We start from the raw sequence: 27,765 nt of genomic DNA, 5'->3' as shown, positions 1-27,765 counted from the left end.
AAGGGGACACGGACAGACGTTAACGGACAGAGGGGAAGACAAGAAGAGAAGAGATTTGTGGAGAACTAAACTGTTTATATCCTTTCAAGTGTTGTCATGTAGAGAAAGTGATGCTTTATCGATCCAAAAAAGGTCCCTCCAGCCCACATGGAGGTCAAGGAAAATCTAAACGGTGGCCACTTGCTGTGTCAGTGTTTGAATCTGGCCCGTAGCACCATTCTATATACTCCCATGCTACTTGGTTTTATTCATTTATTTGGGTGTGTGGTGGAAAAGAGAAAACTAGGGGTCAAATGTCTTCCAGTGGGAGGACCAATTTTGCAAGGGAAAAAAGAAAGATATTGTTTGTTCTGAAGGGAACTGACAGTGTTTCTCTTTGGTAAATTGTTGTCCGTGTTAAAAAAAAATCAATACCGCGGCTGTCTCTGATCAGAAGAGAAATGCATGAATTCCGTTTCAGGATACTACTCCCCTTGTGGATTTCCTCCCTTTGCAAGCATACTTGCACAGATAAATTAAATACGTCATTTCAAACGTGTCCGCTTCTCTTTGATGTTACGTTATCAATTTTATTCAATTGTGGCTGTTCATTCAAAGCCGTTAAATGTGTCTCTAAATGTGCATTCAATTAAGAACTCAAAGAACGCTAATTAAATACGGCTTAAGAGTCAGAACTGGCACGTTCCACAGTAGGTGCCCACCACAAACGCTTTTCCTTTTTTCTTCCACAGCACATGTAGTTGAAAGAGGTAAAGAAGGCAAAGCTCCTCTCAAGCTGCTTCATGTGTTCAATTGTACTCTCGTCTGGCTGCTCAGGGCTTCCTCTTCATTTCATCAAAACAGGATTTTGTTGGTTCCTTTATGTAATGTACTGTTATAATGCCGTTACTTCACCACACCCCCTGCCCACAGTATTGGTTTTTTTTTGGGGAAGTCGTCTGGAGAGATGATATTAAATATGTCCGTCCTTAAGCTCTCGTGGCTTTCTTTTCATCACAGTCCGCCCTGTTTATCATTTAAAGCGCCCTCTGGATATTTACACCTTTGAAGATGGCGCTAAGCGCTGTCAAATGGTCGGGGAGGAGTCAGTGAGAAAACACGCAGCTGGAGAGCTGGAGAAAACTTTTTTCCCTTGAAGGACTTTTGACAGTAAACACGAACACAGACGTAACAGGAATTGGAAAAGGCGATGCCTACGTTGAGATGGAGTTGATCCGTCCAGTGGCCAATTATTTTGTATTCGGAGGTCTGGTTTCTGATCTGGTACTGGTAGATCTCGTAGCGTCCAGGAGCATCTCCGTTTTCATTGAAGAGCACTGGGTTTCCAGCTATGCCTAAATGAGGGAACAATCATCGTCATCATCATCATCATTTACTGCACATCGTTGAGTTTTGTTTCCGTGGAGTTAGTGTGAATCTACAAGAGCAGACTAATGTGTTGTCATTGATACGAGTTATTATTCCACTACATTAGAAATCAAAATTATGCTTGTGAATCAAAAACTATTTTATTTTCGCTCTCGTTTGGCAAGACTGTTTCCTAATGAGAACATTTAGCATATGCACTAAGAATGATGTTCATTTTGGACAATTTGAATGCATAATGATTTATGGTCAATGCCGACTTGCAGAGCTCAGTTTGCGATGTGGAAATGTGAGTGATGTGAAGGTTGGGCTGGTGAATGGGCGTTTAGTTTGACAATATGCCATGCCGAAGATTGCAGTTCATGTCCCTTCACAGACTAACAATTCATGTTTGGCTCTTTATAATCGTCATCAAGTCTGGATTGGAGAAACAATCATCCACTCAGAGCTTTATAAGTGGGCTTGAGAATGGCGAGATAATCTTAATTAACAATAATGGCTAGTTAACAATAGTTACCTCCATGAAAATGGGTCATAAAGTCATAAAATGATTTAATGCTGCTACTAATTGCAACCACAGCTTCTGTGTTGAATTAAAATGATGTCAGCATGAAGGATACATTAATTACCACTGATTAGATAAAGCAAAACAAAACATCCCCCATACCAAACAGAAATCAAGAAGACAATTAAGTCTGATTAGCAAATTAGATCATACCTTAACCTTCAATGGAGTGTTTAGGTTTTCATATTTTAAGAAGACTGTGGTTGCAATTTACAAATATTGTAGACAGAAAGCAATTTAAAAGGTTGTTAAGAGATATAATTGAAGATAATCATAGCTTTTAAATCAACAATATCTGGCGTTCGACAGCCAAACGGCCCTCAAACACACAGGAATGCATTGTTATAACAATGTATTCCTGTGTGCCGTTTTTAGGACGAGTCGCCCACCAAAAATTTCTCTGTAACTAGGTGAAGCACACTTCCTGTAAAGCGATCCATTTAATCATGGTAGAACATGGAAAGGTTCTCCGTAGAGGGACAAGAAGGGAACTTCATCATCTAATTGCTTTTCACATCAACTTACACGAAAGCTCTCTCCCTTCAAACAAATGAAAGCGGTTTTATTACCAAGTAAGAACAACACATCTAACATGGCCAATTGCTGCAGATGGATTTCTGCTGATGAGTCTTTTTTTTGTTTTGTTCTTGCTTTTTGTTTTCGTGGTAGATGCGGCGCCCTAATCCACATCTTGATGAGTCAGCCCCGTTGGATTACAGCAGTACTGTTTCACTCAGACGTGCATCTGTGACAATGCCGCCCACATCACAAAGCAGTTAATGATCAGGGGAGGATCACAGTGACTTTATCAAAGCAGAAAGGCAATATGTCTACATAAAAATACTAAGCACATCAACACTATTTGTAAACTAACATATTTTCTATAAAAATGTTGAGTTGTATAAAACTTTTTCCTACTCCATGTGAGCCTGTATGTGCTCACATGGACGACAGTCACTGAAAGAGCAAAATGGTCCCTGAATATCACCATGGTGGGTATTATATGATTACTGTATTTAATAGCTTCCTGGTCACACTGGCTTTTCAAATCCAGACCTTTCATATTTCATAGATTGACAGCTCTTGTTTGAATATGCACATGTTTCTACTGTTCATTTTGAACACACACACAAGTTTGAGCCACATGCAAGTGATTCCAAGATTTTGCTACATAGTGACCGTAAAAAAATCTTTTGGAATAAAAGTTTTCAGGCCTAATCTTCATTTTGGGACCATAGAGTTTAAAGCTATATGTACACATAAAATCAAAGATATTATTTTTTTTTCTTCATGTTTCATTTGTTACAGGTTCATGACGACTCAAGCGCTCATATCACGAGAGCTTCTTTCTGCTACATCAGGTGTTTCCTGCAAACACCATCTTCATCACAGCTACGCATGTCTCACAGTAATGACAACAGTATGAAGTTAATCAGTGAGGTAAGTAATCAGCAACAGCGGCAATAAGCACCACAAATTCAATACAGGATTGATCACACTGCTGGAATAATTTCTGGGAAATTTTGTTCAAAAATAAAACAACGTCCTGAAATATTACCATAAAGTAGTTATCTGCAATGCATTACTTCTTTACCAAGTTGGTGTTCTCAGATGTCGTCTGTGTGTGAAAGCAAAATCACTTGATTTGTGTTCTTTTATCTTAACTCAGCAGATTGAGACATATACAATAAGTATAATAGTGCTCTTTAATGCAACTTTAACAAGTTTTCCGATGGCATTGTGTGCTGGCACAGAACATCATACATCTCTCTACCCATAGCGGTAAAACAAATGGAGAAGACAAACCTGGCTTCTCTGTACACTGTAATGAATTGACAGATTAAATGCACTGTGGGGAAATACTGCCCGGGGTCGCTGCCATTGTTCCGGAGGCAGTGGCGTCGTCCTCTTCATTAAGAGTGAAGAGAGCGCTGCGTTTTTGGGCATATGGTCAATGTTTGAGTTGCAGATGAGGAATTAGGCCTGTCATGTGGCACAAATTGCTTGTCTAAACAGTCCTCTCACTAAGTCAGGGGCATAATGAGTCCCTCAGAGGCTTCTGCCACCGCTGCATTGTGCTGTGCACTAATGTGACAGGGTAGCCCGGGGTCACGCACGTGTGTGCACCAGCACTCCTTTCCTCTCAACGAAGCGTTGGGGGTTAATGAGGTGCTTGTGATTATATGTAATATTTAATGATTGTTGTATTGGCCCACCCCTCTCTCTCTCTCCGTCCAGCTCCCTCTCTTCCACACACCTTACGAATGACCTGGCTGATCATTAATCCAACATGCGCTTGTTCTGCACGGATACACAACCGGGACACCGTAGTGAACGACGGCACAGCTTTCTGGCCTCCACTCGGTCATTAACTCTAAATGACCTGTACGCGGGCAAGTCATGCAGAATTTACCACAGATACACTTCACCCACACAAGGAGGTGTGTGTCTTTTCCCTGCTCCTCATTCACTGTCAAGGCATCGGCATGCTTCTGCTCTCCGCAATTGCTTCTCCAACTGGGCGAAGCAGACGTGACACGAGGTAAGTTTAGCGCCTGTACATTTGCACAGCGCTAATCTCACCGATTTGCTGCTTATAGTTTCTCCTTTTAAACAGAAATAGGGTTTTCGTTCATTCAAACAGCGTGCGCGATTGAAGTTGTTTTCAGTACAAGTTAGCACTCGCTTTAGATGTTTCACATTCAGAGCTTCACGGAAACAGGATGAATTACACTCTTGTAATTCACTCACTACACTCTGCAGGAGGCGTTGAGTTTAATTGACGGTAACAACAGTAAATGAAAACAGTATTTCTGTTACAGAAGAACAACTCTGAAGTTTATATGAAATGTGGAAATGCGCATTATCCTACGACGACTACGTAAAGATAGATGAGTCCTCCTTTTGTTTTCAAAGATTGATTTTCCAGTTTTGTGATACAACTTTGTGCCATGTGGAAACGAGGTGTCGAGGCAGCCCTACAGATTAGTTGTCTGCATCTGCTGGAGGAGGAGGAGGGTGAAGTGTTGGGGAGGTGGGAGTGGTTGTGCGTTATGGTCGTATGCTTTAATTGCATTTTAAAACGGGAGCAGGATCATAAAACAGGGAGATGCTAAAAATAAAATAAATATGATGAACTCTTATAGAACTGGAAAATAAAAGCCTGCTTCTTATATAAGGGAGCATTTTTAAAATAAAGTCTTCTGTTATATAGAGTAATGGCCTTGGCCACTATTTGAGAATTTACAGGAATTATCTGTATTTGTGTGTGTATTCCACAGGTGTTGGGATACTACACTAAGATGCATGAGCTTTGTATCTATTGCTGTCCATTCTTGCTGATAATCACATTTTTGTGATTTTTGTGCCAGGAAAGAAAAAACGACAAAAAGACATTTTCTCTACCAGAAGCATCTTCTGAGTTGCACAACAATGAAGACTTTGCACATGCGTGAGGAGAGAGAGAGGCAGGTGTGCAGCGATGGGAAAACCTTCAGATCTCGACTTTATTCAGCACTCAAAACAGCCGTCCCTGGTGAGAATGACGGCGGAAAGGCCACTGCTTTTTAGTCTGCGGCAGAGCAAAAGCACTTTTCCCTGAGGGGAAAGCAAGAGACATTAAAGGCTGATGAGAAGCTTCGTTCAATTGTGGCTCATTGAAGTCTGAGCAACTCCTCGACACATCGGATGCCGAGGTGGGAACAAGAGAAGGAGGCTCTGAAGACAGTCAAACGGAGCACAAAGACTGAAGGTGTTTGATTCCTCGGCTTTGTCGACTGCTGCTGAATGAGCAAATCAGCACTTGAAAAGTTGAGGATTTAGAATTAAGCTCCAACTTTAGAGACATTGAGTGGTGGAAGGAGTATTCAGATCCTTCACCCGAGTCAAAATACTAATAGCAACACTATGAAAATACTGCACTGCAAGTAAAAGTCCTGGACTCAAACTATTACTGAAGTGAAAGTATTATCAGTAGAACCAACTTAAATAAAAAATAACTCATTATGCAGAAAAACGGTCAGTGTTTGAACTATTATACATGATGTTTTTGGATTGATTTTAGAAAATGTTGCGTTTTTACTGCTGTAGATGTTTAAGGTTGACCACATTTTAACTCCTTTATCTACTAGAAGGTAGTTTGAACCACAGCAATGACCATATTATTGTAGCGGCGATGTCCTGAGAAAACCAGAAAAAAATTAATTAATCACATTGGAAAATCAACAAATGTGCCGATACATGGTTTTCACTGGGTGGGAATAGTATGAAAAATTGTAAATGAGTACAAAAGTACAATATTTGTCTCAGAGGTGAAGTAGAATGGTATCAAATGAAAATACTCAAAGTAAAGTAAAAGTACCTAGACTGTGTACCGTACACCATTTGAGTAAATGTACTTAAATACAAAGGCTCTTGGGAAAGCACACAGATAATCCCAGACTACTGAAAATATCCCAGCGGAGCGAATGCTTCCCTCAGATTACTTTTCATCTTTTCTAAAAGGTTATCTGTCATGAGTGAGCTTACTGTGTCCCCTGTTGAGACCCTGACAGCCCACGGAGCTTTCACAGATAAATGGTTTTGTGAGCGTGCCAGGTGTATGGCCACTGTGAGTGCCTTTGGTTTAAAAAAAAGCTCTTTGACATTTGCTCTTTAACAACAGTTTCCTTCCTTATGCAACCCAAGACACAATGCATTAGCTATGGATATAGTCTAACTGGACTATTGAGCGCTGTGCAGCTCTGCAGAGGAAGACATGTGAATTATTTTTAGCATATGTCCACTAGAACTGCTGACAATAAACTGAAATGCGTAACAATAGATTCTTGCTGACTCAGCCTCAAGAATGATTCATCACAATAACAAAACTAAAATATTTTACATGCATTTCTCGCGAATGCTATTTGTTTGAGAGAAAAAAAGGGATGATTGCTCGTGGTTACTGGTGCATAACATACTAACACCACAACACAGAGAGAAATATTTTATTCAAAAATATAATTCACAATCCAGCAAGTCCAGTATCAGCAGTAAAGTTGTTTTATGTACACGTTCAATATAATGAAGCGTGCTGATGCAATTGTATGGCGTGTAGTGTAAGATGGCCTCTGTGGTCTGATCGTGTTGCCTGGTCAGGACAAAACAAACAAAGGGATCAACTGAGCTGTAGCTGTATGTCCCTGCTGGCAGGCTAAACATGGAGGCAGCACTCAGTCCTCATTGTGCATTTATAATGAAAAAAGTTGGAGATTTCTGTGATGATGCAATTCCAATCTACACATTTAAATTAGATGGTGATTTCCATTATTGCATTACATTTACCCGATGCTCCTGTAATGTGTGTATTGCTTACTATTTTGAATATTTAATCTTTTTTTGTGTGTGAAATATCTTGATTTAGTCGTCCAAAACTCCAAACATTCCTTGCAGAAGAAATCAAACATCCGTGCTAAAGGGGAGCAATAAAAGGTTTCGTGTTTTCCCAGAGTGGTTGCATTTTAAACAAAAAACTCTGAACTTGTGCCAGACTCAGTTGTGTAAAAACAAAATGATAGATAGATGAAATAAAACATTTCACACCGAGTGCGCCAATTGAAAATAAGCTTTCTTGACAGTTATATAAAGCTCATTTATCTAGACATGGAGAATACCAGAAACAGAAGTTTTGTCTGTTTTACAACAGATCAGGAGAACCAGTGAACCCATGGGCCCCATGTTGTGAACAACAGCCCAGCAGTTGTTTTTCTCCCGTACGCTATCGGATTCTCAGCAGCTCAGTTGGGGAGGTTGGAGGTTAAGGGCATCTGAATGGTGGTTGTTGTTGAAGAAGAGTATTTACTTTTTCTACCTGATTTACTTAGAGGCTTCACTTTGATCTGAACAAATATTGAGTATCATGTGGAAGAGAGAAAATATTGAATGGGCGATTTTAAAGGCTACAAAAGATCAGTGTGTGTGGATATATATATATATATATATATATATATATATATATATATGTATATATGTATGTATATATGTGTGTGTGTGTGTGGACATATATATATATATGTATATATATGTCCACACACGCTGATCTTTTGTAGCCTTTAAAATCACCCATTCAATATTTTTAAAGAAATACTTTCTTTCACTTCTCAGATATGAATTAAACATTGAATTGACATTTTACTAATGCAACAAGTAGATATTAGAATGAAAAATTAGCTTGAAGAGCAGGAGTTCAAATGAATAATGTATCTGTACAAACACTGCATACTCAAGTCTCTGAGAGGGGATTTTAATTGTTTTAAACTGCTTCAGTGTCTATATAATGAAACTAAGGACCACTGCTCTTTTTGTCGAAGCAGTTAATTATTAATATGTCAGTCGTGAATGTGAACTTGACTGATAGGCTGGGTATAACCTACGGCTACATGGAGGAAATGGAAAATGGGTCAAACAACAAAATAAAGTAACTAAGGCGCTGATTTGTGACCCGTGAGATGTTGATGTCCTCGGCATGGAGATGGTGCCACCGATGGCTGAATGATGAAACAAATAACTAAAAAGTATGTATTTGGAATTATTCTTAACGGATATTGCAATTGTGATATGGTTTATATTAGAGGGAATGCTAATTTTTTAAAGATAATTTTCAATGAAAAACATATTTAATTTTTGCTGGAATCTGCACCAAACAAAGATGTTTTTCTGACGTCTACAGATTATGATGTGTAGGCCGGGACAACAATATTTAAATTAAAATGGTATTTTGCACGGTAAACTGAGATGGTGAACGTGCTACATGCTTAACAAGAGCATGTTAGCATTTTCATTATGAGCATGTTAGCATGCCGACCTACTGCTCTGTCTAAGTGCAGCAGTGGCTGCAGACTCTTAGTCTGGTTTTCCCAGAACGGTAAAACATTTAAGAGCTGATTTTTTGAGGCACCCTGATTATCAGCTGTACATTAACTGTGTCATTAATGTTTTACCGCAAACTAAACTGAATTGAGTGCGTTAAAAAGCTTACGCAACAATCCTTCTCGAGTTGAGACAAACATTCACTCCGGTATCAATAAATGTGACTGACCTGCAAAGTTCAGACGGCGGATGTTCTTCAGCAGATGAGTGCCATTGATGGGATCCATTTTAGCGCAGAGGCCCACCTTCCCCGGGCAGAGCTCCTGGTGCATGCTGTGCAGGGCATGAGCCATGGCGTAGACGGCATCAATAACAAACTGCACCTTTCCTTCCTGCTCATAGTTCGAGTCCTTTCCTATCCGCTCCTGATCTGTAAGAGACAGAAAGTTGTACGTTATTATACCGTAATGCAGTGGTTCTCAAACTGTGGGGCGCGACCCTCTAGTGGGGCGCAGAGGTATTACAGGTGGGGCGCGAGGAGGAGATAAAGATTCTTAAAAAAATAATGCAGAACTTTATTTGCATTGTTCTGACTGCAAGTGATTGCACATGTTATTACTTTGTCTGATGTAGCAATATGCTTTACTTGAAAGGAATTTTCTTTATTCTAATAGAAAAAGCATGGATGGAGGAGTCACAAAAAGTTGGACCATTTTGTTACAATTTTGTTGCGCGGTGGGGTCCGAACATTTTTCTTCCTCCAAAGTGGGGCGTGACAGAAAAAAGTTTGAGAACCACTGCCGAAATGAGTGTGATTTTCCAAATTGCCTACATGAAGTTAAATCCTGGGTTAGCATCCTGTGTGGTCACTCGTTCAGCTCATAGTGGTCCCATGTCAAGTGTGAGGTTGAGTCTCACATTTGTATCCGTGTAGTTCAACAATCCAAGGAGAGATTGTAAAGGATTTCACAAGTGTGTTTGAAATACTCCATGGGTAATTCTCTCAGCCACATCATGCAATCAAGAAGAAATGTGTTCACTTAAGGACTCGAGTGGTTTCCATGAACGGGTACAGCTTAAAGAATTATCTACTTGCGAGTTTGTCTCTGACCCTCGTTTGAAGTAGGCTGGTGATGAATAGCACATTTAGTGCTTGTCCCAGACAACTAATATCCATAATGGTAGCAAAAAAACATTTTTTGCAGCGATCCATCTTGAAACTCAATTATTGAATAACTTGAAGATACTACTTGGGTAAAATCTATCTTTTCGACACGTCTCCCCCTCGTGTCACACCCACTTTGGAGAGCAGCTCAGGTCGGACCGGACGATTCCGTGAACCTTTTAAATGGAGGGTGTGGCGTCGGTCCAAAAGCAACGCTGGAGGAGAAAATACATTGCTCCTCGGTGAGTCTTATTCTTTCTACGCTCAATGGGTCTTGCCTCTTGCAATTAGCTAGAAGGTAAATATCTGGACCGCTGCAGAGGACCAAATCAATTCCAATATCTGGAGTGCAAGGTTTTCTCCTCCGGGAAATCTCATCAGTTAAAAACAAAAAGTCTTTCTCGTCTCTCCAGCAGGAATACATGGATTTCCCTCTGAGTGATTCTGTACACATTAGGACTCGGACCTACCTGTCTATTCCATTAGCTATTACTCACAGTATATGCCTCATGCCATTTCCCATTAGCAACTTAAAAAAAAACCCGGATATGTGTTCCATTGTGATCGAATCCTGACCTGCTTGACTGAGGGTCCAACTGTGAATTAAGTCAGAGAGGAATCAGAGACCCAGGAAATGGAGACATCCATTCACAGGACAGGGATAATCCCCTCATAGGCTCAATGTAATAACTTGTGATAGGAGTTTATTAATCCTGGCCCAGGGCGTTCCAGAGGTTTTTGTGATTGTTAATTGCTATGAGGCGGTGGGGGGAGATACAACATGCCAATCCCAACTTCTCCTTTCTCCTCTCAGGTCTCAAATCAGAAAGCCGTCTCGATGCAACTCTGCTTCATGTGCGGAAGTGATTATAAAAAGCAGGTGTGTTCAGTTGAGATTAATAGTAGACTAATTACCAGGGATGAGCTGATGATGGAGCCGCACATATTTATATACATACCAGATGGATTTATTAATTAGGCTTTGCAAGTTAATAAGCACACAGTGGGGGATGTGCTGGTGTCATTTCTAAAATAAATGCTTTAATTGTGGGTGCAAAATTACCTGATGGTGTGTGGAGCCGTTTCCCATCAAATGTAGCACATGAATTTGAAATAACGCCTGATGTGGTAAACACGATATCTCAACAGCTATTAATGTGGTGTAGATATATATAGGGCCCAGAGGATGAATCCAACTGTGTTCAAAGTTGTTAATCATTTTGGGTTGACATCATAAATCCGCATGTCAAACCAGAGAGCTTTTCTAAATTCACACAGCAAAGTTATTTTGCATAGTACATAGTCCAAAGTTGTATATCTGAACCAAGTAAAACAAATAAACAACTTTTTATTGTGAAAAGAAATTGGAAACAAATTGACATGGGCTTTATCAGGGGCTGTAGAAACAATGTAAGAAATACATGGATGTAATGTTTTTTTTTACAAGTTTCTCTATTTGGAAGTTATGAACCAAAAGGTGTTGATTTAATCAGAAGTAGTTGTTCGGGATGCACGCAACATTTTCAGTCCGAATTATGAAACCTGTATTTTGGGTATCGACCAATACCGAGTAGAAGCTGTACTGTGTGGAAGTGCCTGGGATCACTCTTACGTCAGGCGTGACAACATATAACAAATAAATGCATCGATATGTTGCAAATCTATTGACTGTAAATCTATTGAATTGAATCCAGCCATTTGAGTTAGTACTGGAACAATATCCATCATCAGTATTGCCGCATCTCTAGCGGTTAATCAGACTTTTTTGTTTCCTTCCTTAACAAGGCAAATATATATTTTCTACCATGAAAGGTTTTAAACACAAAAACACTTTATGTTGCAGAGGTAAAATAATATATAATAATAACGGCAGCAAACTGCCCTTTACCTTTGATGTTGGGACTACTAATAACCCAAAATGCAATTTGTACATTTGTTGCAATCATGATTTTTTTTTTTTACATCTACGAGCTACATATTGGACCTCAATAGCAGACACATTTTTGGAAAAGTAGCATGTCACAGCAAAATAAAGTAAAACCTGAAAATAAATATGATGTGAAGGAATGATTCTTGTTGAATAAAACGTATACAGAATGTAACAAGGTGACACCAGGAAAACATTGTAAATATTGTAAATACATCTTTAACCTGCTTGTTTAATAATTACCACAATCACTTATTCATAATGTCACTTGTGCTGTGACATTAAGTGTTTTATTTAATTGGTCGATGATATATTGAGGAAATCGTCACATTTTCTGGTTCAGAACCTTTCCCAAATGATTAAATGTGCATATATGTTAACAGCATGATTCACCGTCTGTGTAGTGACCCACGTTGATGTATACATTCATCTTTCTTCACGCCTCAGGTAAGGTTTCGGGCATGTCGATTCTAGCGGTGCATTACCAAACATTTTGTGACGGATCAGTCATTCTTTATGCAACATCTGTCGTCTTCAGGTGCAAGCAATCTTCAAAAGCCACTTCAATCTGAAAGAGCGCCAGCCCCCAAATCAGCAAAGGTCTCCTTCTGTTAGCCATCTTTCATTTACTACAATCTCCGGCTCTTGCTTCAGACCAGAGGGGTTTTAATGCCCCCGATTATCTCATGAGCTTTTGAAATGCATGAATTATTGTTGGAGGTTACGGCTCAGTAATTAAGGGCCACAGGGCATTGATTGGACAGAGATTGTCAGTTTGGCCTACATGCTTATGCCATTGGGAATCTTGCGAGCCAGAATGGGACAGAGTGATATTTCTCTTGCAGGCTTGGCACGCCACCCACATTAACTTTGTATTGTCTCTTCTCCGTAAGACCATTTCCCTTTCCCCCCTCCGTCTCACTCTCTAGCTCTCTACTCGTTGGCATTTTGGCTCTTTCACACACATTTTCCAGGCGGGCGTTTTGCTTTCAGAGAAATCCATTAAGATTAAGCAGAAGTAAAATGTGAAGCAAAGTGTGGGTGTCTTCCACTCTGAGGTGTCACACAAGACATTTTGTGACTTTGTGACAGTGTGTGTGGGCTTAGACCTTTGACCATTTTTTCATCTTGCGATTGGCCACAGGCCATCTAGTTCTCTCCTGCCAAAACATTTGGGCTGCCTCTTAAATTAATCTGACACTGGCGCTGTGTGCTGCTCTTATTTATTTCATTATTTGGTTCATCTTACAATTTGACTTTATATCTTTTTATATCTGAATCGACAGCTAAAGCTGTCATTTTCTTTTTAGGGTTGGGGTTTACAATTATTTTAATTGGTTAATCTGTAAAAGATATTTTAAATTCAAATGATATTTACTTACACTATAAAATATCAAAAACAGTGAAAGATGTCAATCACAAATTCCTAGAACCAAAGATAATGTCTTCAAGTTTCTTGTTTTTTCCCAATACAAAAGCCAAAGATATCTACACGGATCTAAAACAGAGAAAGCAGCGATCTTCATGTGAGGAGGAATCAGCAAATGTTTGGCTTTTTTTCTTCATGATTCACAAACAAATACTTTGTCAAAGCTGTCGATCAAGCAACTGAATAAACAATTGGACTTGTACTTTGGGTTAAACAATATCAAAATTGAGATTTATGGAGTGCATCTTACTTTTAAAATCGTATGAATTCACATTTTGTGTCTTATACTGTGAACTATATTTTAAAAGCCTTGAACAAAACCTTTTCCTAAGTCATAAGTGTTCTAACTTACTGAACATTTGACGTCTACCTGGTATTCACTGGTACATAACGCCTCCAGGAAATAGTCAAGATATTATCCTCAAACACCTCAAATCTATTCTATGTTGTATTTATTTTCATCATCCCAAAAAAAACCCCCCATCTCTAACCAAATGCATGCTGGGAAAGGCTCCAGCTTTCTGCAACCATGAACAGGATAAGCGGTTTAAAAAATAGATGCTTGGATGAAAAGGCAAAGGACATGCTCGGTTTATCTGCATTGCTGTGTTTCCTGCTGGGCCCACATCATTAATATGCAGGGGAAATAAGGAGCCTATGAGATGGTGTCTCATGCCTTACCTCACAGCTCCTTTCCACACTAATCAATGTCAGCGTTACATCTCCTTCATTCACATATAAAAGACAAGTCTCCCCACAAGTCCTTCATGCCCTCCTTATCCTTTGATCGCGCTGAGCCGCCTAACCCTCTCAGGACGCCGATGATTCTGCAGCATGCCCCATGCGGCGCTCTCAGCCGCCTCAGAGACTCGGCAGCGTTATCCAGTGTCACACTTTAACCTCAAACAAATGCTGCAAGACTCTCTCTCCCCTCCATGAAGCAGAGCCCATAGATATGTTCAACGCTTACATGTCAATAATGAGGAAGGTATGTCGTAGAGCTGCTGACTGCGTTATACAGTTATCTACCGCAATCCCTCCCTGCTCAATTTAGAGTGTTTACCATGTTCAGAGCCAAGAAATTAACCCCTGCACCAAGGGTTCGTAATGAGTAAATTATGTAGAGTACACGAACATTTAGTATGAAAATGAGTCAACGCGTGTAATCATTAAAGGATCATTTACTTTTACATTAACTTTGACTGGGTTTTTGATGTCTTACAGCACTAGTGATCACTTCAGTCAATTATTTGGTTGGGTGCTCAAGATTTAGGTGCCGTGTGTCTCATAATTGGTTTATTCAACATTGTGAAATATATGTTCTTTTTCCCCTTTTTGCAGTTTCATTCTTTTGTATTTGGTTGGATGTAGTTGTCGTGTTTTAATGCTTCTCGTCTTGTTTATAAACCTGCAGATAAAATCCAACTCTAGTGAACAGACTCACCTTTTCAAGCAGCCCATCTTTATTATAAGGGATTAGTCTGGTGATGTTTTATACTTCTCTCTCCTGTTATTAAATACCTTTACCTTATTCAATTTGAATTATGTTTTTAATGGTATCTAAATGTCCTTTTATTATGCGTTTCTTGTGCATCTCGATGCTTTTGATGTTGCCTTGTTGCTGAAGTGTGCTATATAAATACACTTTACTTAGTATTGCCTTGAAAAGACAAAAACAAGTGCTTCCTACTGTATGTTTCCAAAGTCTGATACTTCGAGTTTAAAAATGCAAAAATCTGGAGATGTGGCGTTACTGTAGAAAGAAGAGCGCTTATGTCCTTATCTCAGCCGTTTGAGGCTCGGGGCTTGAGGCTACATTCGCTGCTACTAGTAGAACTCACCTGAATATCTGTGACATTGTTTGTCTCGGTCTTTTCATGAGATCTGTTGACAGCAGGAAAAATAGATAATATCCCCAGACGTATCCTTTAGAACCTGGCGGGATGTGCGTTAGCCAATTCATTTATTTTTACTTCACTGTTTGTATAAACTAATATAGGTACTTGTAAATATTCCAGCAACCCTCTCTATTTAGGACTCCAGGGACAGATGCATGAAACTCTGCACAACAGAAATACACCGTCTTTAAGCCAAATCTAAACCCCTGCATACACACCGTTCCATATGCTCAGAAAATGTAAACACGTGTTCTGAGCGTTATCCAGAGTGCCGATCAGACGGCATGCTCCTGGACCGTCCCTGGAGCTCCCCAAGGAGCGCGCCCATGTTCTCGCCAGCGCTCCCGCTGGCAGGTAACCAGGGGTCACTCGTTCCAATCTCAAGACTAACTCGTCTATCAGTATTAGCTTATCCATCTGAGCGTTTCCCTACAGTGCTCATAACCCTCTGTGTTCTCTCTCGTGCTCAGTGTTGGGACTGTGAAGACGTTGCCAGCAGTTGGGTTTGAAGCCCACCTCCTGAGAAAAAGTTGTAGTTTCTCTCTAGTGCATTTAGTGAGTCTGTACCGGTTCCTGCAGAACTGTTTTAGTTGTTTACCGTTTTGCCAAGATCTTTCTTTGTTAAATCAAGTCTATAAATAAAAAAAATCAACAAGACGCTCCTGAGTTTTGAGCCTCTAGACAAAACTCCTTATCTCTTAATAGTGGACTTTATTTATTACAGACATCATTACAGCAAATATATAAGCGTGATGATCACTCCTACAATAACACATGAATGGATATTAATTTAGTTTTCTGGAAGCTTGACTGGGAAAAGTTTTAGAGATATACAATCAGATGGAAATGTGTGATGGAATGGAACTTCCGTGAATTAACTACCTGACAAATCAAGGTTGTCATCACAGATTTATAAACAGGCTGGAAATTAAATGTTACCATACAGCAGTCCTGCTTACTGATTGGTCTGTTTCCGTCACACATTACATGCAGAGTTAACCATTAACGGTGCGGCAGGACCTCGGAGAGTGAACACATTACTGTCAGCTTGTGGCATCTACATCTCATCACCCAATAATAATGACCAGCCATTACTGGTGCATACACCATTATAAGGTAATGGAACTCATGATTGAAGTAATGTATGAACACATTTCCTCTTATGTTTCTTCGAATACACAATTAGTTTCATATTTTGTTCGTACATCAGCCACACGCCTCCGATTTATGATCAAGTGGGACTCATCATTCTGCACCCTCTGGGTAACATTTGGTGCATCTGGAGTTGACTACTCATTGTTCCTCCTCACAGAAAATTAAGAAAAATATTGGAGAAGATGTAAGAAAATGCTGCTGCATGAGCTTCATAATACACTCAGCTGCTAGTTTATTAGTTTATCCAGCTAGCAAAAACAGCTGGAGTGTAATACATAATAACAAGATGTTGATTGATTGTGGATTTTTTAAAAGGAGATATAAAAGCAAAAGCCAATGTATGGCTTATTAGAGACTGTACAAACTGGGTAATTGATTGACTGAACATTTCAGTCGGAGTAATAACAAATCAATAAATAACTCTAGATCACTTAACATCAGACTAACACAGACTTAATATTAGTTATCACAGTGTTAATCACAGGCACACAGATATTTTCAGTGAAACTTCATTATGTCTGGGGTGTAAATTGGTGATGACTGGTGGTATCTGCACAGCCATAGAACGCCATTGGATTTGCATTATCGACTTGTAGAAAAAAGTATGTTGCTGCACCCATTCATAAATGCTGCTCTGTAATACAAACCATGAAAATATCAAAATAAACTACTGTTCCCAGATTCCCTCTCTGATGTTTTCTCTTTCACTGAAGTCTAGAAAACAAAGTAATAAGGCATGGGTGGAGGTACTGTTCACATGTTCTTGTAGATACCAGTCTCTGTGTGGGAAGCGCACACACAACTACCTCCTCCAGGGCAGCGTCACCAAGGGCAGCATCGCCAAGAAGGTCGTTACTTTCATTTCCTGAAGTGTGTGTGTGCGACTTCCACCTAAAGACACATTATTCAGCTGGACAAGATATTTAAAATTGCCCTTAATAAGTATGAATGTGAGAGTGGATGAGTTTGCCACTATGTGTCCCCAATGATGTGCTGATCTATCTGCCGCGTCTCCCTCTGCTTCTCCCTGTGTGTATGCCGCACATGATTATGTTATGAAACAAAACTGTTTTTCGTTATCTTTATTTGTTGCACATTACTCTGAAATTTAAAGATGGATTACTTTACAGTGACTTTACTGTCATTTCCAACATTACGTGTGTATGCATAATGTAGGGCTCAATGTCATTAACTCCAAGGCTGCCTTATTTGAAAAATAAAAAGGACCTGGAATTGAATTTTAGTTCGTAAATGTAAATTCAAACTTGATAATGGACAAAAATGGAATACAATGACTGGATCTAGCTTTGAGGGATGAGCTCAGTAAAACCCTCGTCACTTTGGGAAGCAAGCGTCAGTGATAAAGCAAAAAAAAAAGCCTGGTTCCTTAAACAGGGCTCTCAAGTGTCACGCATTGAGCGTGACTGTCACGCATTTCGGTCTTAAGTCACGCCCTCCCGCCACACATCGTATTTCTCACGCTAAAAAAAACCTCTAGGCTATTTAATGTGCCGCAGCGCACAAACATGACCTGGTCGCGCTGCCCTCACCATGGAGGAATCAAGCACGGCTCCCCCGAATCCCCTGTAGGTCTTGCCGCGAGGTGCCACTCATCAGCCAATCAAAAAAAGGTCACTCTCACCTGTCTTAAAAACTTGAGAGCCCTGCTTAAACAAGTCAAAAAGGTAAAAGACAGAGGTCACTGATTCAAACGGGTAGCTCAGAAACCTAGAGACTCCAATTACTGAGCTTTAAGTTCTGTCTTCCAGGTCACCTGCTGCTGGGCTAAGTTAAAAGGCTCTGGACTCAGAAGAAGCTACACCATAGATCTGTGCCTCTGGTTGGTGTCTTCTCTTGTATTTTAACAATAGCATGGAGACTCGTGTGTTGACACACATTTAGCTTCTCATTCAGAAGAAAAGCAAGAAAAAAAAATCTATTAAACCAGCTAGCTAGCACAGTGACTGTACCCGCTGGTTTAATAGTTTAATAGTAGCTAGTGTGTGTGTGTGTGTGTGTGTGTGTGTGTGTGTGTGTGTGTGTGTGTGTGTGTGCGCGTGCGTGCGTGTGCATGTGTGTGTGCTTTTACTCCAAACTAAGAGAATCAAAATTCTAAAATGGGAATTGGTGGGCTACTGTAGCGCTGATCTTGCAACACATACTGAAAACCTTAGACAGTTTTTATTCTACAAGTGGTTTTGTAATTCTGTTTAACTCTTTCACTATAACCACATTATCTTCAATTTATTTTAAATGTGGGGTGTCAAGGGAAATATCTGGTAATGACAAAAGCACAGCTCCAGCAGAGTGGAATAAATAACATTAGTGCATGTCATAGTCTTTTTTTCTAGCTGTCGTATGAGGTAACATTGTTGAGCTAGCTTGTTGAATTGTGAGTGAATTGTTTTTGCTTGTATCATTAGGAAGCACCAAGGTTTGTTTTACAAATGTAAAAACAGAACAAAGTACAAAATGTATGCTTTAAAGTTTCCCTCTGTGAAGCTAATGCGCTAACACGCTGCCCTGCAGGCTTCAAGTTGTTCATCATCCTCTACTGTTACGGGGTTTTTTTAAGTCAAATGTCATTGTAGTTGCTGATTAATATGGTCGACTAGTTGTTTGAACCAGCTGAATATAAATGTATGCTTACAGGCACAAATTAAGAAAAAAAGATATCTGGCCTTGCTAAATAATATTATCAGGAATATCTTGAAAGTATAATTATGCCACTCATTATCATTATTATTATCATTACACGTATTACGTTAGAGTTATTATTGTGAAGCATATTTTTTATTGTGACTTTATATTGATCATTGTTAGTGTAGGAAAAAGTAACTGATTCCAGTAGTTAAAACAGAGTTTTACCTCAGAACAGGGATGATTCTGCCCCCAGACAACATTTTTGTATCCCTATTTTTGAAAATATATGTTGTACTACTTAATTGGTGATTAAATCTTAATATAATGCGCAGTGTTTTCCCTCAAGACAGGCTGTGCTCTCCACAGCTGTATAACGTATGGCACAGAGCCTGAAGCTTTAACCATGCAGCCCAGCTGAGCCATTCGCTTGTTTTGGCCATGTGGGTAAACACACTAGACTCAGCAGAAACACAGTGCAGCACTGAAATGAGCTGTGAGTTTAAATATTGAATCTATAGGTGCTTTTTTTTTTTTTTTTTATAGGTGGGCAATGCTGTCAAAACACATCCTGAGCCAAATGTGTCCCTTAAGACATCAGACGAATGTTTTCCCGGTGGTTAAAAGTTTGAACAAAAAGAGCGTGAAACAGCTTTTATACCACAGGAGGAGAGTATCTTACTTGTGCACTTTTTCAGCCCGGACCCTTTCTTCACGGCGTGACGGCTGAGCTTGCAGCTGAAGTTGTTCTCCCAGAACTCAGCAAACCAGATATTCCTTCTGTTGTTCTCCAGCGTTCGGCTGATGAAGTAACGATCAAACCCTAGACAGAGCATTTCATTGTCATCGGCACAAACAACGGCGTCGGTACAGTTTGTGAGCCGCAGCTTCGACGTGTTCGACACTATAATTGATTCAATGTTACACGTTATGTTCAATTTACTTTGTAGCTCTGTTTGACAGAATGTTACGTTTGTAAACTTTTGATGATCACATGATCAATGGTTAAGCATTACAACGATTTATTTTCTGCTTCTGCAAACAGATACAGCTCTGCATCACATGAAAAGAATATTTCACTAAAATATGCACATGGTTTTATTATACAGGGAGATCTGATATATGCACAGAGCACAATGCGCTTCTCTGTACCTTTGATGGACTGCCGCTTGGGCAGGATGGTGACGGCTCCCTCTGCCATCTCTTCCTGGTGCACAACCGGAGAGATCTTTGAGCCCCAGCTGTCCGACCCCACCCAGATGAAATGACCCGTCTGGTTGGCCTTTTTAGCTGCGTGAAGCAGCCGCCTGCAAAAGGTGAGGAAACAGATGTTGCTACGGATAAGGTCAGCATCCAGGCCAGCTCCACTTTGATTTTGTTTTGCAATTGGTTACACAGCGGTCCGGCATTGCCGGACGGACGCTGTTGCTCTGATGTCGTTAATCTTCAAGGGAGTGTTGTGTAGCTATTACCAGGACCTACCTGATATCATCTTCGTTGGCGAAAAGTATGACGACTCTTGCATTAGGGTTTTCTCTGAGGCGTCGGATGATCTTGTCGAACTCTCCCTGCTTGGGCTCCCGGGGAATCTTGACGGACTGGGAGATGCACACCCCCCCTAAACACACACAGAGGAGGGTACAGAGCAAGCAAATGTGACAATTTAGAGAAACTGTAGAGAAATACCTTCACAGTATCAAATAGAAAATCCCAGAAATGAAAGTTAACATGAATTAAACATGATAAATGTCACATTTGAATTCAATTCACACCACCAAAATGTAATTGGGTAATAAATAAACAACGAGGTAATGAAATTGAGGGCTTTTAGTTGTCGGTTTTCCAGGTTGTGCTTAAAAAAGTAAAACTGAGGCGGTGAAACGCTGCGTTGACCAACAGGATGATAATTGGCTTCTGAAAGAAGGAAAAAGCTCTCTAAGAGTTTCTAAATACAAGGCATTTTCTGTATCTACAGTATGCTGTTTAGTAGTTGGGAATGATGTGATAATGGTTTACAGTGTGTATGCATATTATTTTTACAGGGCATTATACATTCCTATACATAACAATGTGGATGTATCTCATACTTTCATGGGACTCATTCACATTTTAACTGTTAGTCCTATATTCCTTACTTTTCCCATCATTTCAATCGATGCTATTGTATTTTTCTAGCGTGAAACATATCTGCATATAGAGTTGTTCACTTTCCTATAATAGGGAATGTTCTGTTATTGATGAAGGAACAGCGAGCTTCACAAATCTTTTCGTTCAGGACTTTTCCCAGGAAAGTAAACATTCTCTTCGCTCCGTTTACTAGTGGTGTTTTTGCTAAACGCGAGACTTCAAAAAGTAGGTAAATGTTTTGTCATGCATGAAGCTGTTGATGAGAGCAGAACGTTCGTGTGTGGCGTGGCCGCTGTGGCTGTAGACGGTGATGACTGGCATGGAGCGTTTACTGACTCTGTTCATCGCACTACACCGGCACTGAGAGCTTATATGCAAGAATGTGAATGCTTTTGGCCCGAATCCCCGCTCAGACCCATAATACAGCACACTCACAATATGACCAATACTTAAGAGTCCTCGCAAAAGCAAACTGCAAAAGTACCCGAAAAACAAGCAAACAAAAGACTGTTGGGATGTGTTTTGTGCAGTCGCAGCAATGTTTCCACTGCTTCTCCAGCAGGATTTCTTAGGGGAGATTTAGAGTGCCTCAGTGTGGCGTGTTTGTCTGACGGATTGCTTCTTAGCCTCCTGCAGCTCTCAGGACAGTGGGGACACGACCGAGACACGTCTTAGTACATCCTGCACGCTCAACTATGGAGCTTATATACCGTAGATGCATACAGTGTGGAAGATGGAGACCGGTTCAGACTTTATGTAGTTAATTCTTTGCCAAAATGAGTTTGTATTTGCAGTGTCATTTGAAAGATTAACTCTCCACCCCGACATGTCGTTCTCCCGAAAGCCATCAGAGGAAACAACCACTGAAATGATTGAACAATTACCTGCAAATTAATTAAAGTAGCACCTCCCTCTCCATCAGCAGAGTCATGTCAACGATGTGACGCGTGAAGCTCACGCAGATAACAATAAATAAATACAACAGCAGAAAGGCATTGCTATATTAGTACTTGTATATTATGGTCCCGTGTGTGTGACGTGCGTGGTGGTGGTCTAGACTCCCTCGGGCCCGGCTCAGTGAGGGGACAGTCGAATCCAGATTTAGCTGTCTGAAAAAGTTTTGAGGATTGAGACAGTGTTGGATGAAAGTCTCTCATTCTTTCACAGCTGTCACCAAACCTCGTTAAGTTTGAGAAGGTCGAACAGAATTTCTGACCTTGTTTCTCAGACACGCAATGGTTTAAAAAATTTAAAGCAAAAAAAAGAAAACCGCAACAATCCTGCAATGAGAGCTGTGTAGAGACACGTATTGGGAATGATTTGCTGCAATAGCTAATGAGAGTTTGTGAAGAAACCAACGTCCCCGACTTATTCTGTCCAAATGTATCATCTGGCTCTGTAACAACGTTCTCTTTTTTTTCCACATAGATTACTGCACATGAAAGAGATTTTGTAAGATTCTCTTTCTTCTCGAGCTCAGTTTTTGACTTAATTAGGCAGAAAAAAACAAAAACAGAGGCAGGATAAAGGCGGGACAGCAGGATATCAAGATCACTTGCCACTAAATCTTTTATTGCGTGACCCCCCCACCTAGGTCATATCGTTCTATGTTCATCACTGCAGCAAACAGAATTTCAGTCACGCAGGCATTTAGCTTTTTGTACGTTGCTCTCTTGAGTTCCACATTTCCATTGAAGATGTGTTTAGAAGCTCTGGGTTCACGGTAAGAGGAACATATTTCATCGCTGCTTTTAATACTTCAGAATGGAATGCTTTTACATTTATTTATTTGTTTCAATAGTAGAAAACAAGCAGTCTGATTGCAGCACTAAGACCAGATACATTTTTAGCCTGGACATTTTTCCGTCTCAATCTTTTGTGGATGTAGCTCGATAGCTATGTGGGAGGATCCCATCTGCAAAGCTTCAATTGGTCAATTGTTCCTCTGACTGAGGGAAACGGCAACAACAAGATTTAGTTGGTGAGTCAGCGGTGAAACTGGGTTAGAGATTAGATTGGTAGATTCTTTATTCTTTATAAATAAACATGAATAGTTTATGGATTAATGGTTTCTAGTGCAGCTCTGTCAAGTCCAATGTTCTGACAAGGCTGTTAGCAACAAGGATTTGAGGTCGTTTCAGTTTCCTAAAAAGGTTTCTTCGACACATCCAACAAGTTTCTTTTCGATTGCATTACAGATTTTGAGCAGGACGTCCATCATGTGTTTTTATCCAAGAAGGGATTTTTGGTATCCATTAAAATGTTTAAAAAAGACATCACACTTTAACTGTCTGGTCGCTTCTCATCATCTTTTAGTTTACGCCAGACTGCTGAAGGGAGAGCGTCTCATCACTTCAGCCATGTGTGTGTGTGTGGTGACCCACTTGTCCAGTTGACTCAAATAGAGTCTATTATCATCCATTTAGGGTGTTTAGTCACATTGATGGGTTTAGATAAGTGAGAAGCATGCAAACCACACCGTCACTTTGAGGTTCTCACATGCCACAGCGGAGGACTTTCCCGTTGTTCTCTCAACAACGTGTTCAGTGAAATGAACGGAACATAATGTAGACAAATAGCTGCGGCAGCATCATGACCGCCGCAGTCATGTAATCCGTCTTTGCCACAATGGCTGAGCAGCTTTCATTTTCTGCTTTTCATTTATATTTAGATGCCTTCCGGATAACAACGGACATACTGCGTGTGAGATCAAGTCAAGACATCGACAACCGCTGCATTTTCTTTGTGTTTGAATTATGTGAGCACCAGATTCCATAACCGCAAAATCAAATGATGATCAAATAAGATGACGATTAGATTTAGAATGCAGCAAGAAGTTCTGTTAACATGAAAGGAGATGAGTAACTGTCCAAAAAATGTTTTAATCACCTATTGTCATCAGAGACCAAATTCAAGGACAGTCAACCCTTTTCTCTCACTCGCCCACTGATGCAGCTGCAGCGACGACGTGTGCAACATCTACTCTGTGTTTGCCCATCGCACTGAAAATATTAAATGAAGTACATACAAATGTAACTTATAATAAACCCATTGGGATGTCGTTTCAACGACCAATACACCCAACAATTAAATATAATACCATACTGACAATGTATATTGAAGTTAATATTAAAATACTAGGCAATTAAAGCAACTTCATTTCAGCTTAACAGCAAGGTTGCGTCTCGTCAAGGCAAACCTTTTGGAGTTTCCTCCCCCACTGTAAAACATGCAAACCCATGTAACACGAAATAACGCAAATGAGGAAAACATAAAAATATCCCATTCCGTAAAGAAAATAAAAAGCAAAAGATCAAGACGTCTGCTGAAAATACAGAAAACTAAAGTAATGCTTCTAGCCACACAGCACAATGAAACAAAGCCACAACAATACGTTCATGGGAGATTCTGAAAACTATAACAAAAGTAGTAATTAGTCAAATGCAAACCTTATGCGGGGGCAATATCTGTAGTGAAATCTGAATAATGCAATCTGATTGTTAAAAAGTGAGTTTTTCAACTGTGTCGTATTGGACTTGTTCCTGTCGTTTTTTCAGTGTGTTTCCTTCGGGCACATTTGTGTTGTCAAAGTGGTGAATGTGTTTCCTAAATTATTTTTGTATTTGGGAAGAACAACAATTGTGAGGTCACTGTAACTTTAACCTTTGACCCGAAAATTCAAATCAGTTTATCCATGAATTTGAGCCATAGGCGTTCCTGAGATATCACATTCACAAGAGTGGACTTGATATTGTTACAACGGTCCGTCCGGTCCATCAAAATACCAAGTTCACCATATCAACTTTATATGTTGTAAGTTACCAAAAACATCACTTCAAGTTTTAGAACATTGGGAACTTCTCTTGGTTACACACTTTTTACTCATTTTAGTTCAAATAAACCAACATACTATGCACGCATGTATGAATTCATGAACGTTTTTATTTGTGTTTATGAGGAACATTTGAAGTACACAGTATTGTGTGTGTGATGTACAGTACACAGTAATGCATCAGCTAGTTGTAAATCCAGGATTAAATTTCAACGATGCTGTACTCCACAAGAGCTGACAAAAGCTTGTTATTGGATCAGGAACTTCAGTGTCACTTCCTTCATTTTGCCTGTATTTTACATCAGCAACAGCACATTTCCTATTTCACGGCTTTCATGTAATAATTCAAGGTAAAACATTCTGTAATTTCCTGCTTAAATCAAGACTTGTGAGAACAGCAGTGAGCTTGCTAACCTTGCAGCAGTCCTAAAAAAAAACGTCTGTTTTTTAATTCCATTGGAAACGTCAGCGTTGCTGCTCTGCTCTAATTTGAATGCATTATGTAAAGACCTCTTAGTAAGGGAGCAAAGTTATTCACCGAAAACAACAAGACACAGCTGTCCTCATGCTGAATACTGATAGCACTAAATCAGCATTAACGATCAGTCATTGCTGGATTAGTGAGGATGTCTGTCAACAAGGGATTTGATCATATTTATCTGATATGAACAGAGGTAGCATGACTTTAAAAATGACACATACAAACTATTCACCAGTATAATGTTCTCAGCAGCTGAACTGTAGTTTTACAAATGTATTGCGAACTGCAGAAAAGTCCAAAAAGTTCATGGAAGGTTTTAAGTACTGAACTGACAGGAGACTCAAAGCGGGAAACCGGATCCTGAGAAGCTGTTTGATGCTCGAAAGTAACTTTGTCTGTGATGGTTTTACCTTCCGACTGCATTTACAATACAAAGAGGAATCTTACGTTTGCTGTTGGCTTGCTTTGCGTCAGGAGCTTGTTTTTGAGGATGTGTGAGGAGATTTTAAATAACTTCCTCTTGCAAATGATTCCCTCTTCTTGCCAAGTGCACACTGTGTAACTTTAACGGCCTATCTGGGTTCGACGTGCCAGAAAAGAAATTCCCATCCAACGAAGACATTTGTTTGTCAAAATAAGTTTCCAAGACATATTTTTTTCCCTGCAAGCCCCGTCAGCGTGGCTGGTTGTAGACTTTAATCTGTGATGCTGTGTCAATGCTCAGTTCAATTAGAACAAAGAAATACAATAGTATTAAGTCTGAAAACACAATTTGTTGTGTCTCCGCTCCACTGAGTTTCCTAATTGTACATCTTTCCCGGAATTCGTTCACCACACGTGTGAGTTTATTTTTGGTGTGTTTAGTCTGTGGAGCAAGTCAAGTAAATAATTAACCAGTTGGACATACCATTTGACTGGAAGCAGTGAGACTTAAAATAACAGTGATGATGTAATACCAGACAAAATAAGCGATCACAGAAAAAAAGGTTTGAGCTGACAGAAATTTGCCATTGTTGTTGTGCATCAAAATGACCTAATTTGTTTTACACTTTGGATCGGGCGATGGTGGAGGAGTCAAAACATATCATCTTTTACAATGTGACCTTTAGTTAGCATCGCCTCCATCAAGCTAATCACTGTAATGTTTTAAAACATCAGAACAAAGTGCCCGAGTGAATCAACCCTCAACTTTTCAGCAACGTTGAATGGAGGTGGTGTCTATCATATCACATTTAAGTAAAGAACATGTGGATTGAATAACATAGCAATCACTCTGCTCTTCTGAAATATCATCAGTAGGGACGCATTGATTGCAACATTCTTGACTGATTTCAATTTCCGATTTCTTATAAGTCTGACCTGCCACCTTTCTTTTTTTTTTTCAAAGGACTAAAAATGACAGCAATTTTTCTTTCATGGAAAGTAGATAGATACATAGATAGATAGATAGATAGATAGATAGATAGATAGATAGATAAAAATGCTAAGTATATGCAATGTATATGAAGTGTATGTAAGTACATACAATGAAATAGAAGTATGTACAGTGACAACAAAAGTGGTGCTAGGGCTATTGATGTTGATGTTGATTCAATTGACAGAGGATCTAACCAGAGGTGACTTATTATAAAGTCTTATAGCAGTGGGCAGGAATGTTCTCCTGTATCGGTCCTTGTATGTTAATAAATTATTAACATACATTATTATAATTTATACATCAGATAACAATGAGAGAAAACATTATTCTATATTGTGTATGTAGGCCTGTTATAGAGAATTATCTATATAAAACTATGTATTTATGTATCTATATATTCATATAAAACGATCAGTATCTATTCATGTGTATTAGTATGTGTATTATATTATGTCAACTCCCACTCCTGCGGGGTGAGGCTACCTCCGGCCTTCCCCACACCTACTGACTGTTGACAGTGTCTGTAACCACCGTGCAGGACATGCTCTTTTCGACCAGCACAGAATTGGCTATATGTATATATGAATTGGCTATACTTTATCTAAGAGCGATCGGCTGGTCACCGGTCACGGCCAATCGAGCTGAAAATCGTCCGATTCTGGTCAACATCATCTCTAGTCACCAGCGATGTCCCATCAACAATTTCAATCCCTCTTCGAAGTGTAAGAAGAAGAAACAAATACATGGCTTCATAATGTTCTATTATATTTTTCACCTCTTCTTGAAAGCAGGGGGCAGCAGTTTCAATCAAACCAATTGACTTCTGCCTGACCTCTTTCTTGTGACTGCAGTCCAGAAACGCCGTGGGCAGAGCTGAGTCTGCACACTAAGCCCTACGACTACGAGTACTTGACTGCT

At 39.8% G+C, this 27,765-nt stretch overlaps 1 protein-coding gene across 1 annotated transcript in view; it reads right to left on the bottom strand.

The window, feature by feature from the left end:
• Positions 1-27,765, bottom strand: part of grm4 (glutamate receptor, metabotropic 4) — a gene marked incomplete at both ends in the record, with an annotated part of 60,928 nt that overhangs the window by 12,040 nt on the left and 21,123 nt on the right. Inside the window, 5 exons of the mRNA XM_079217774.1 lie at positions 1,198-1,334; positions 9,006-9,206; positions 19,673-19,813; positions 20,143-20,297; positions 20,473-20,608. Coding sequence (XP_079073900.1) covers positions 1,198-1,334; positions 9,006-9,206; positions 19,673-19,813; positions 20,143-20,297; positions 20,473-20,608 — 770 coding nt within the window. The remainder of the gene's footprint in view (positions 1-1,197; positions 1,335-9,005; positions 9,207-19,672; positions 19,814-20,142; positions 20,298-20,472; positions 20,609-27,765) is intronic.

Source organism: Taurulus bubalis (assembly GCF_910589615.1).
Source record: "Taurulus bubalis genome assembly, chromosome: 5".
Classification (NCBI taxonomy): Eukaryota; Metazoa; Chordata; class Actinopteri; order Perciformes; family Cottidae; genus Taurulus; species Taurulus bubalis.
This window is presented reverse-complemented; position numbering and strand designations above follow the sequence as displayed.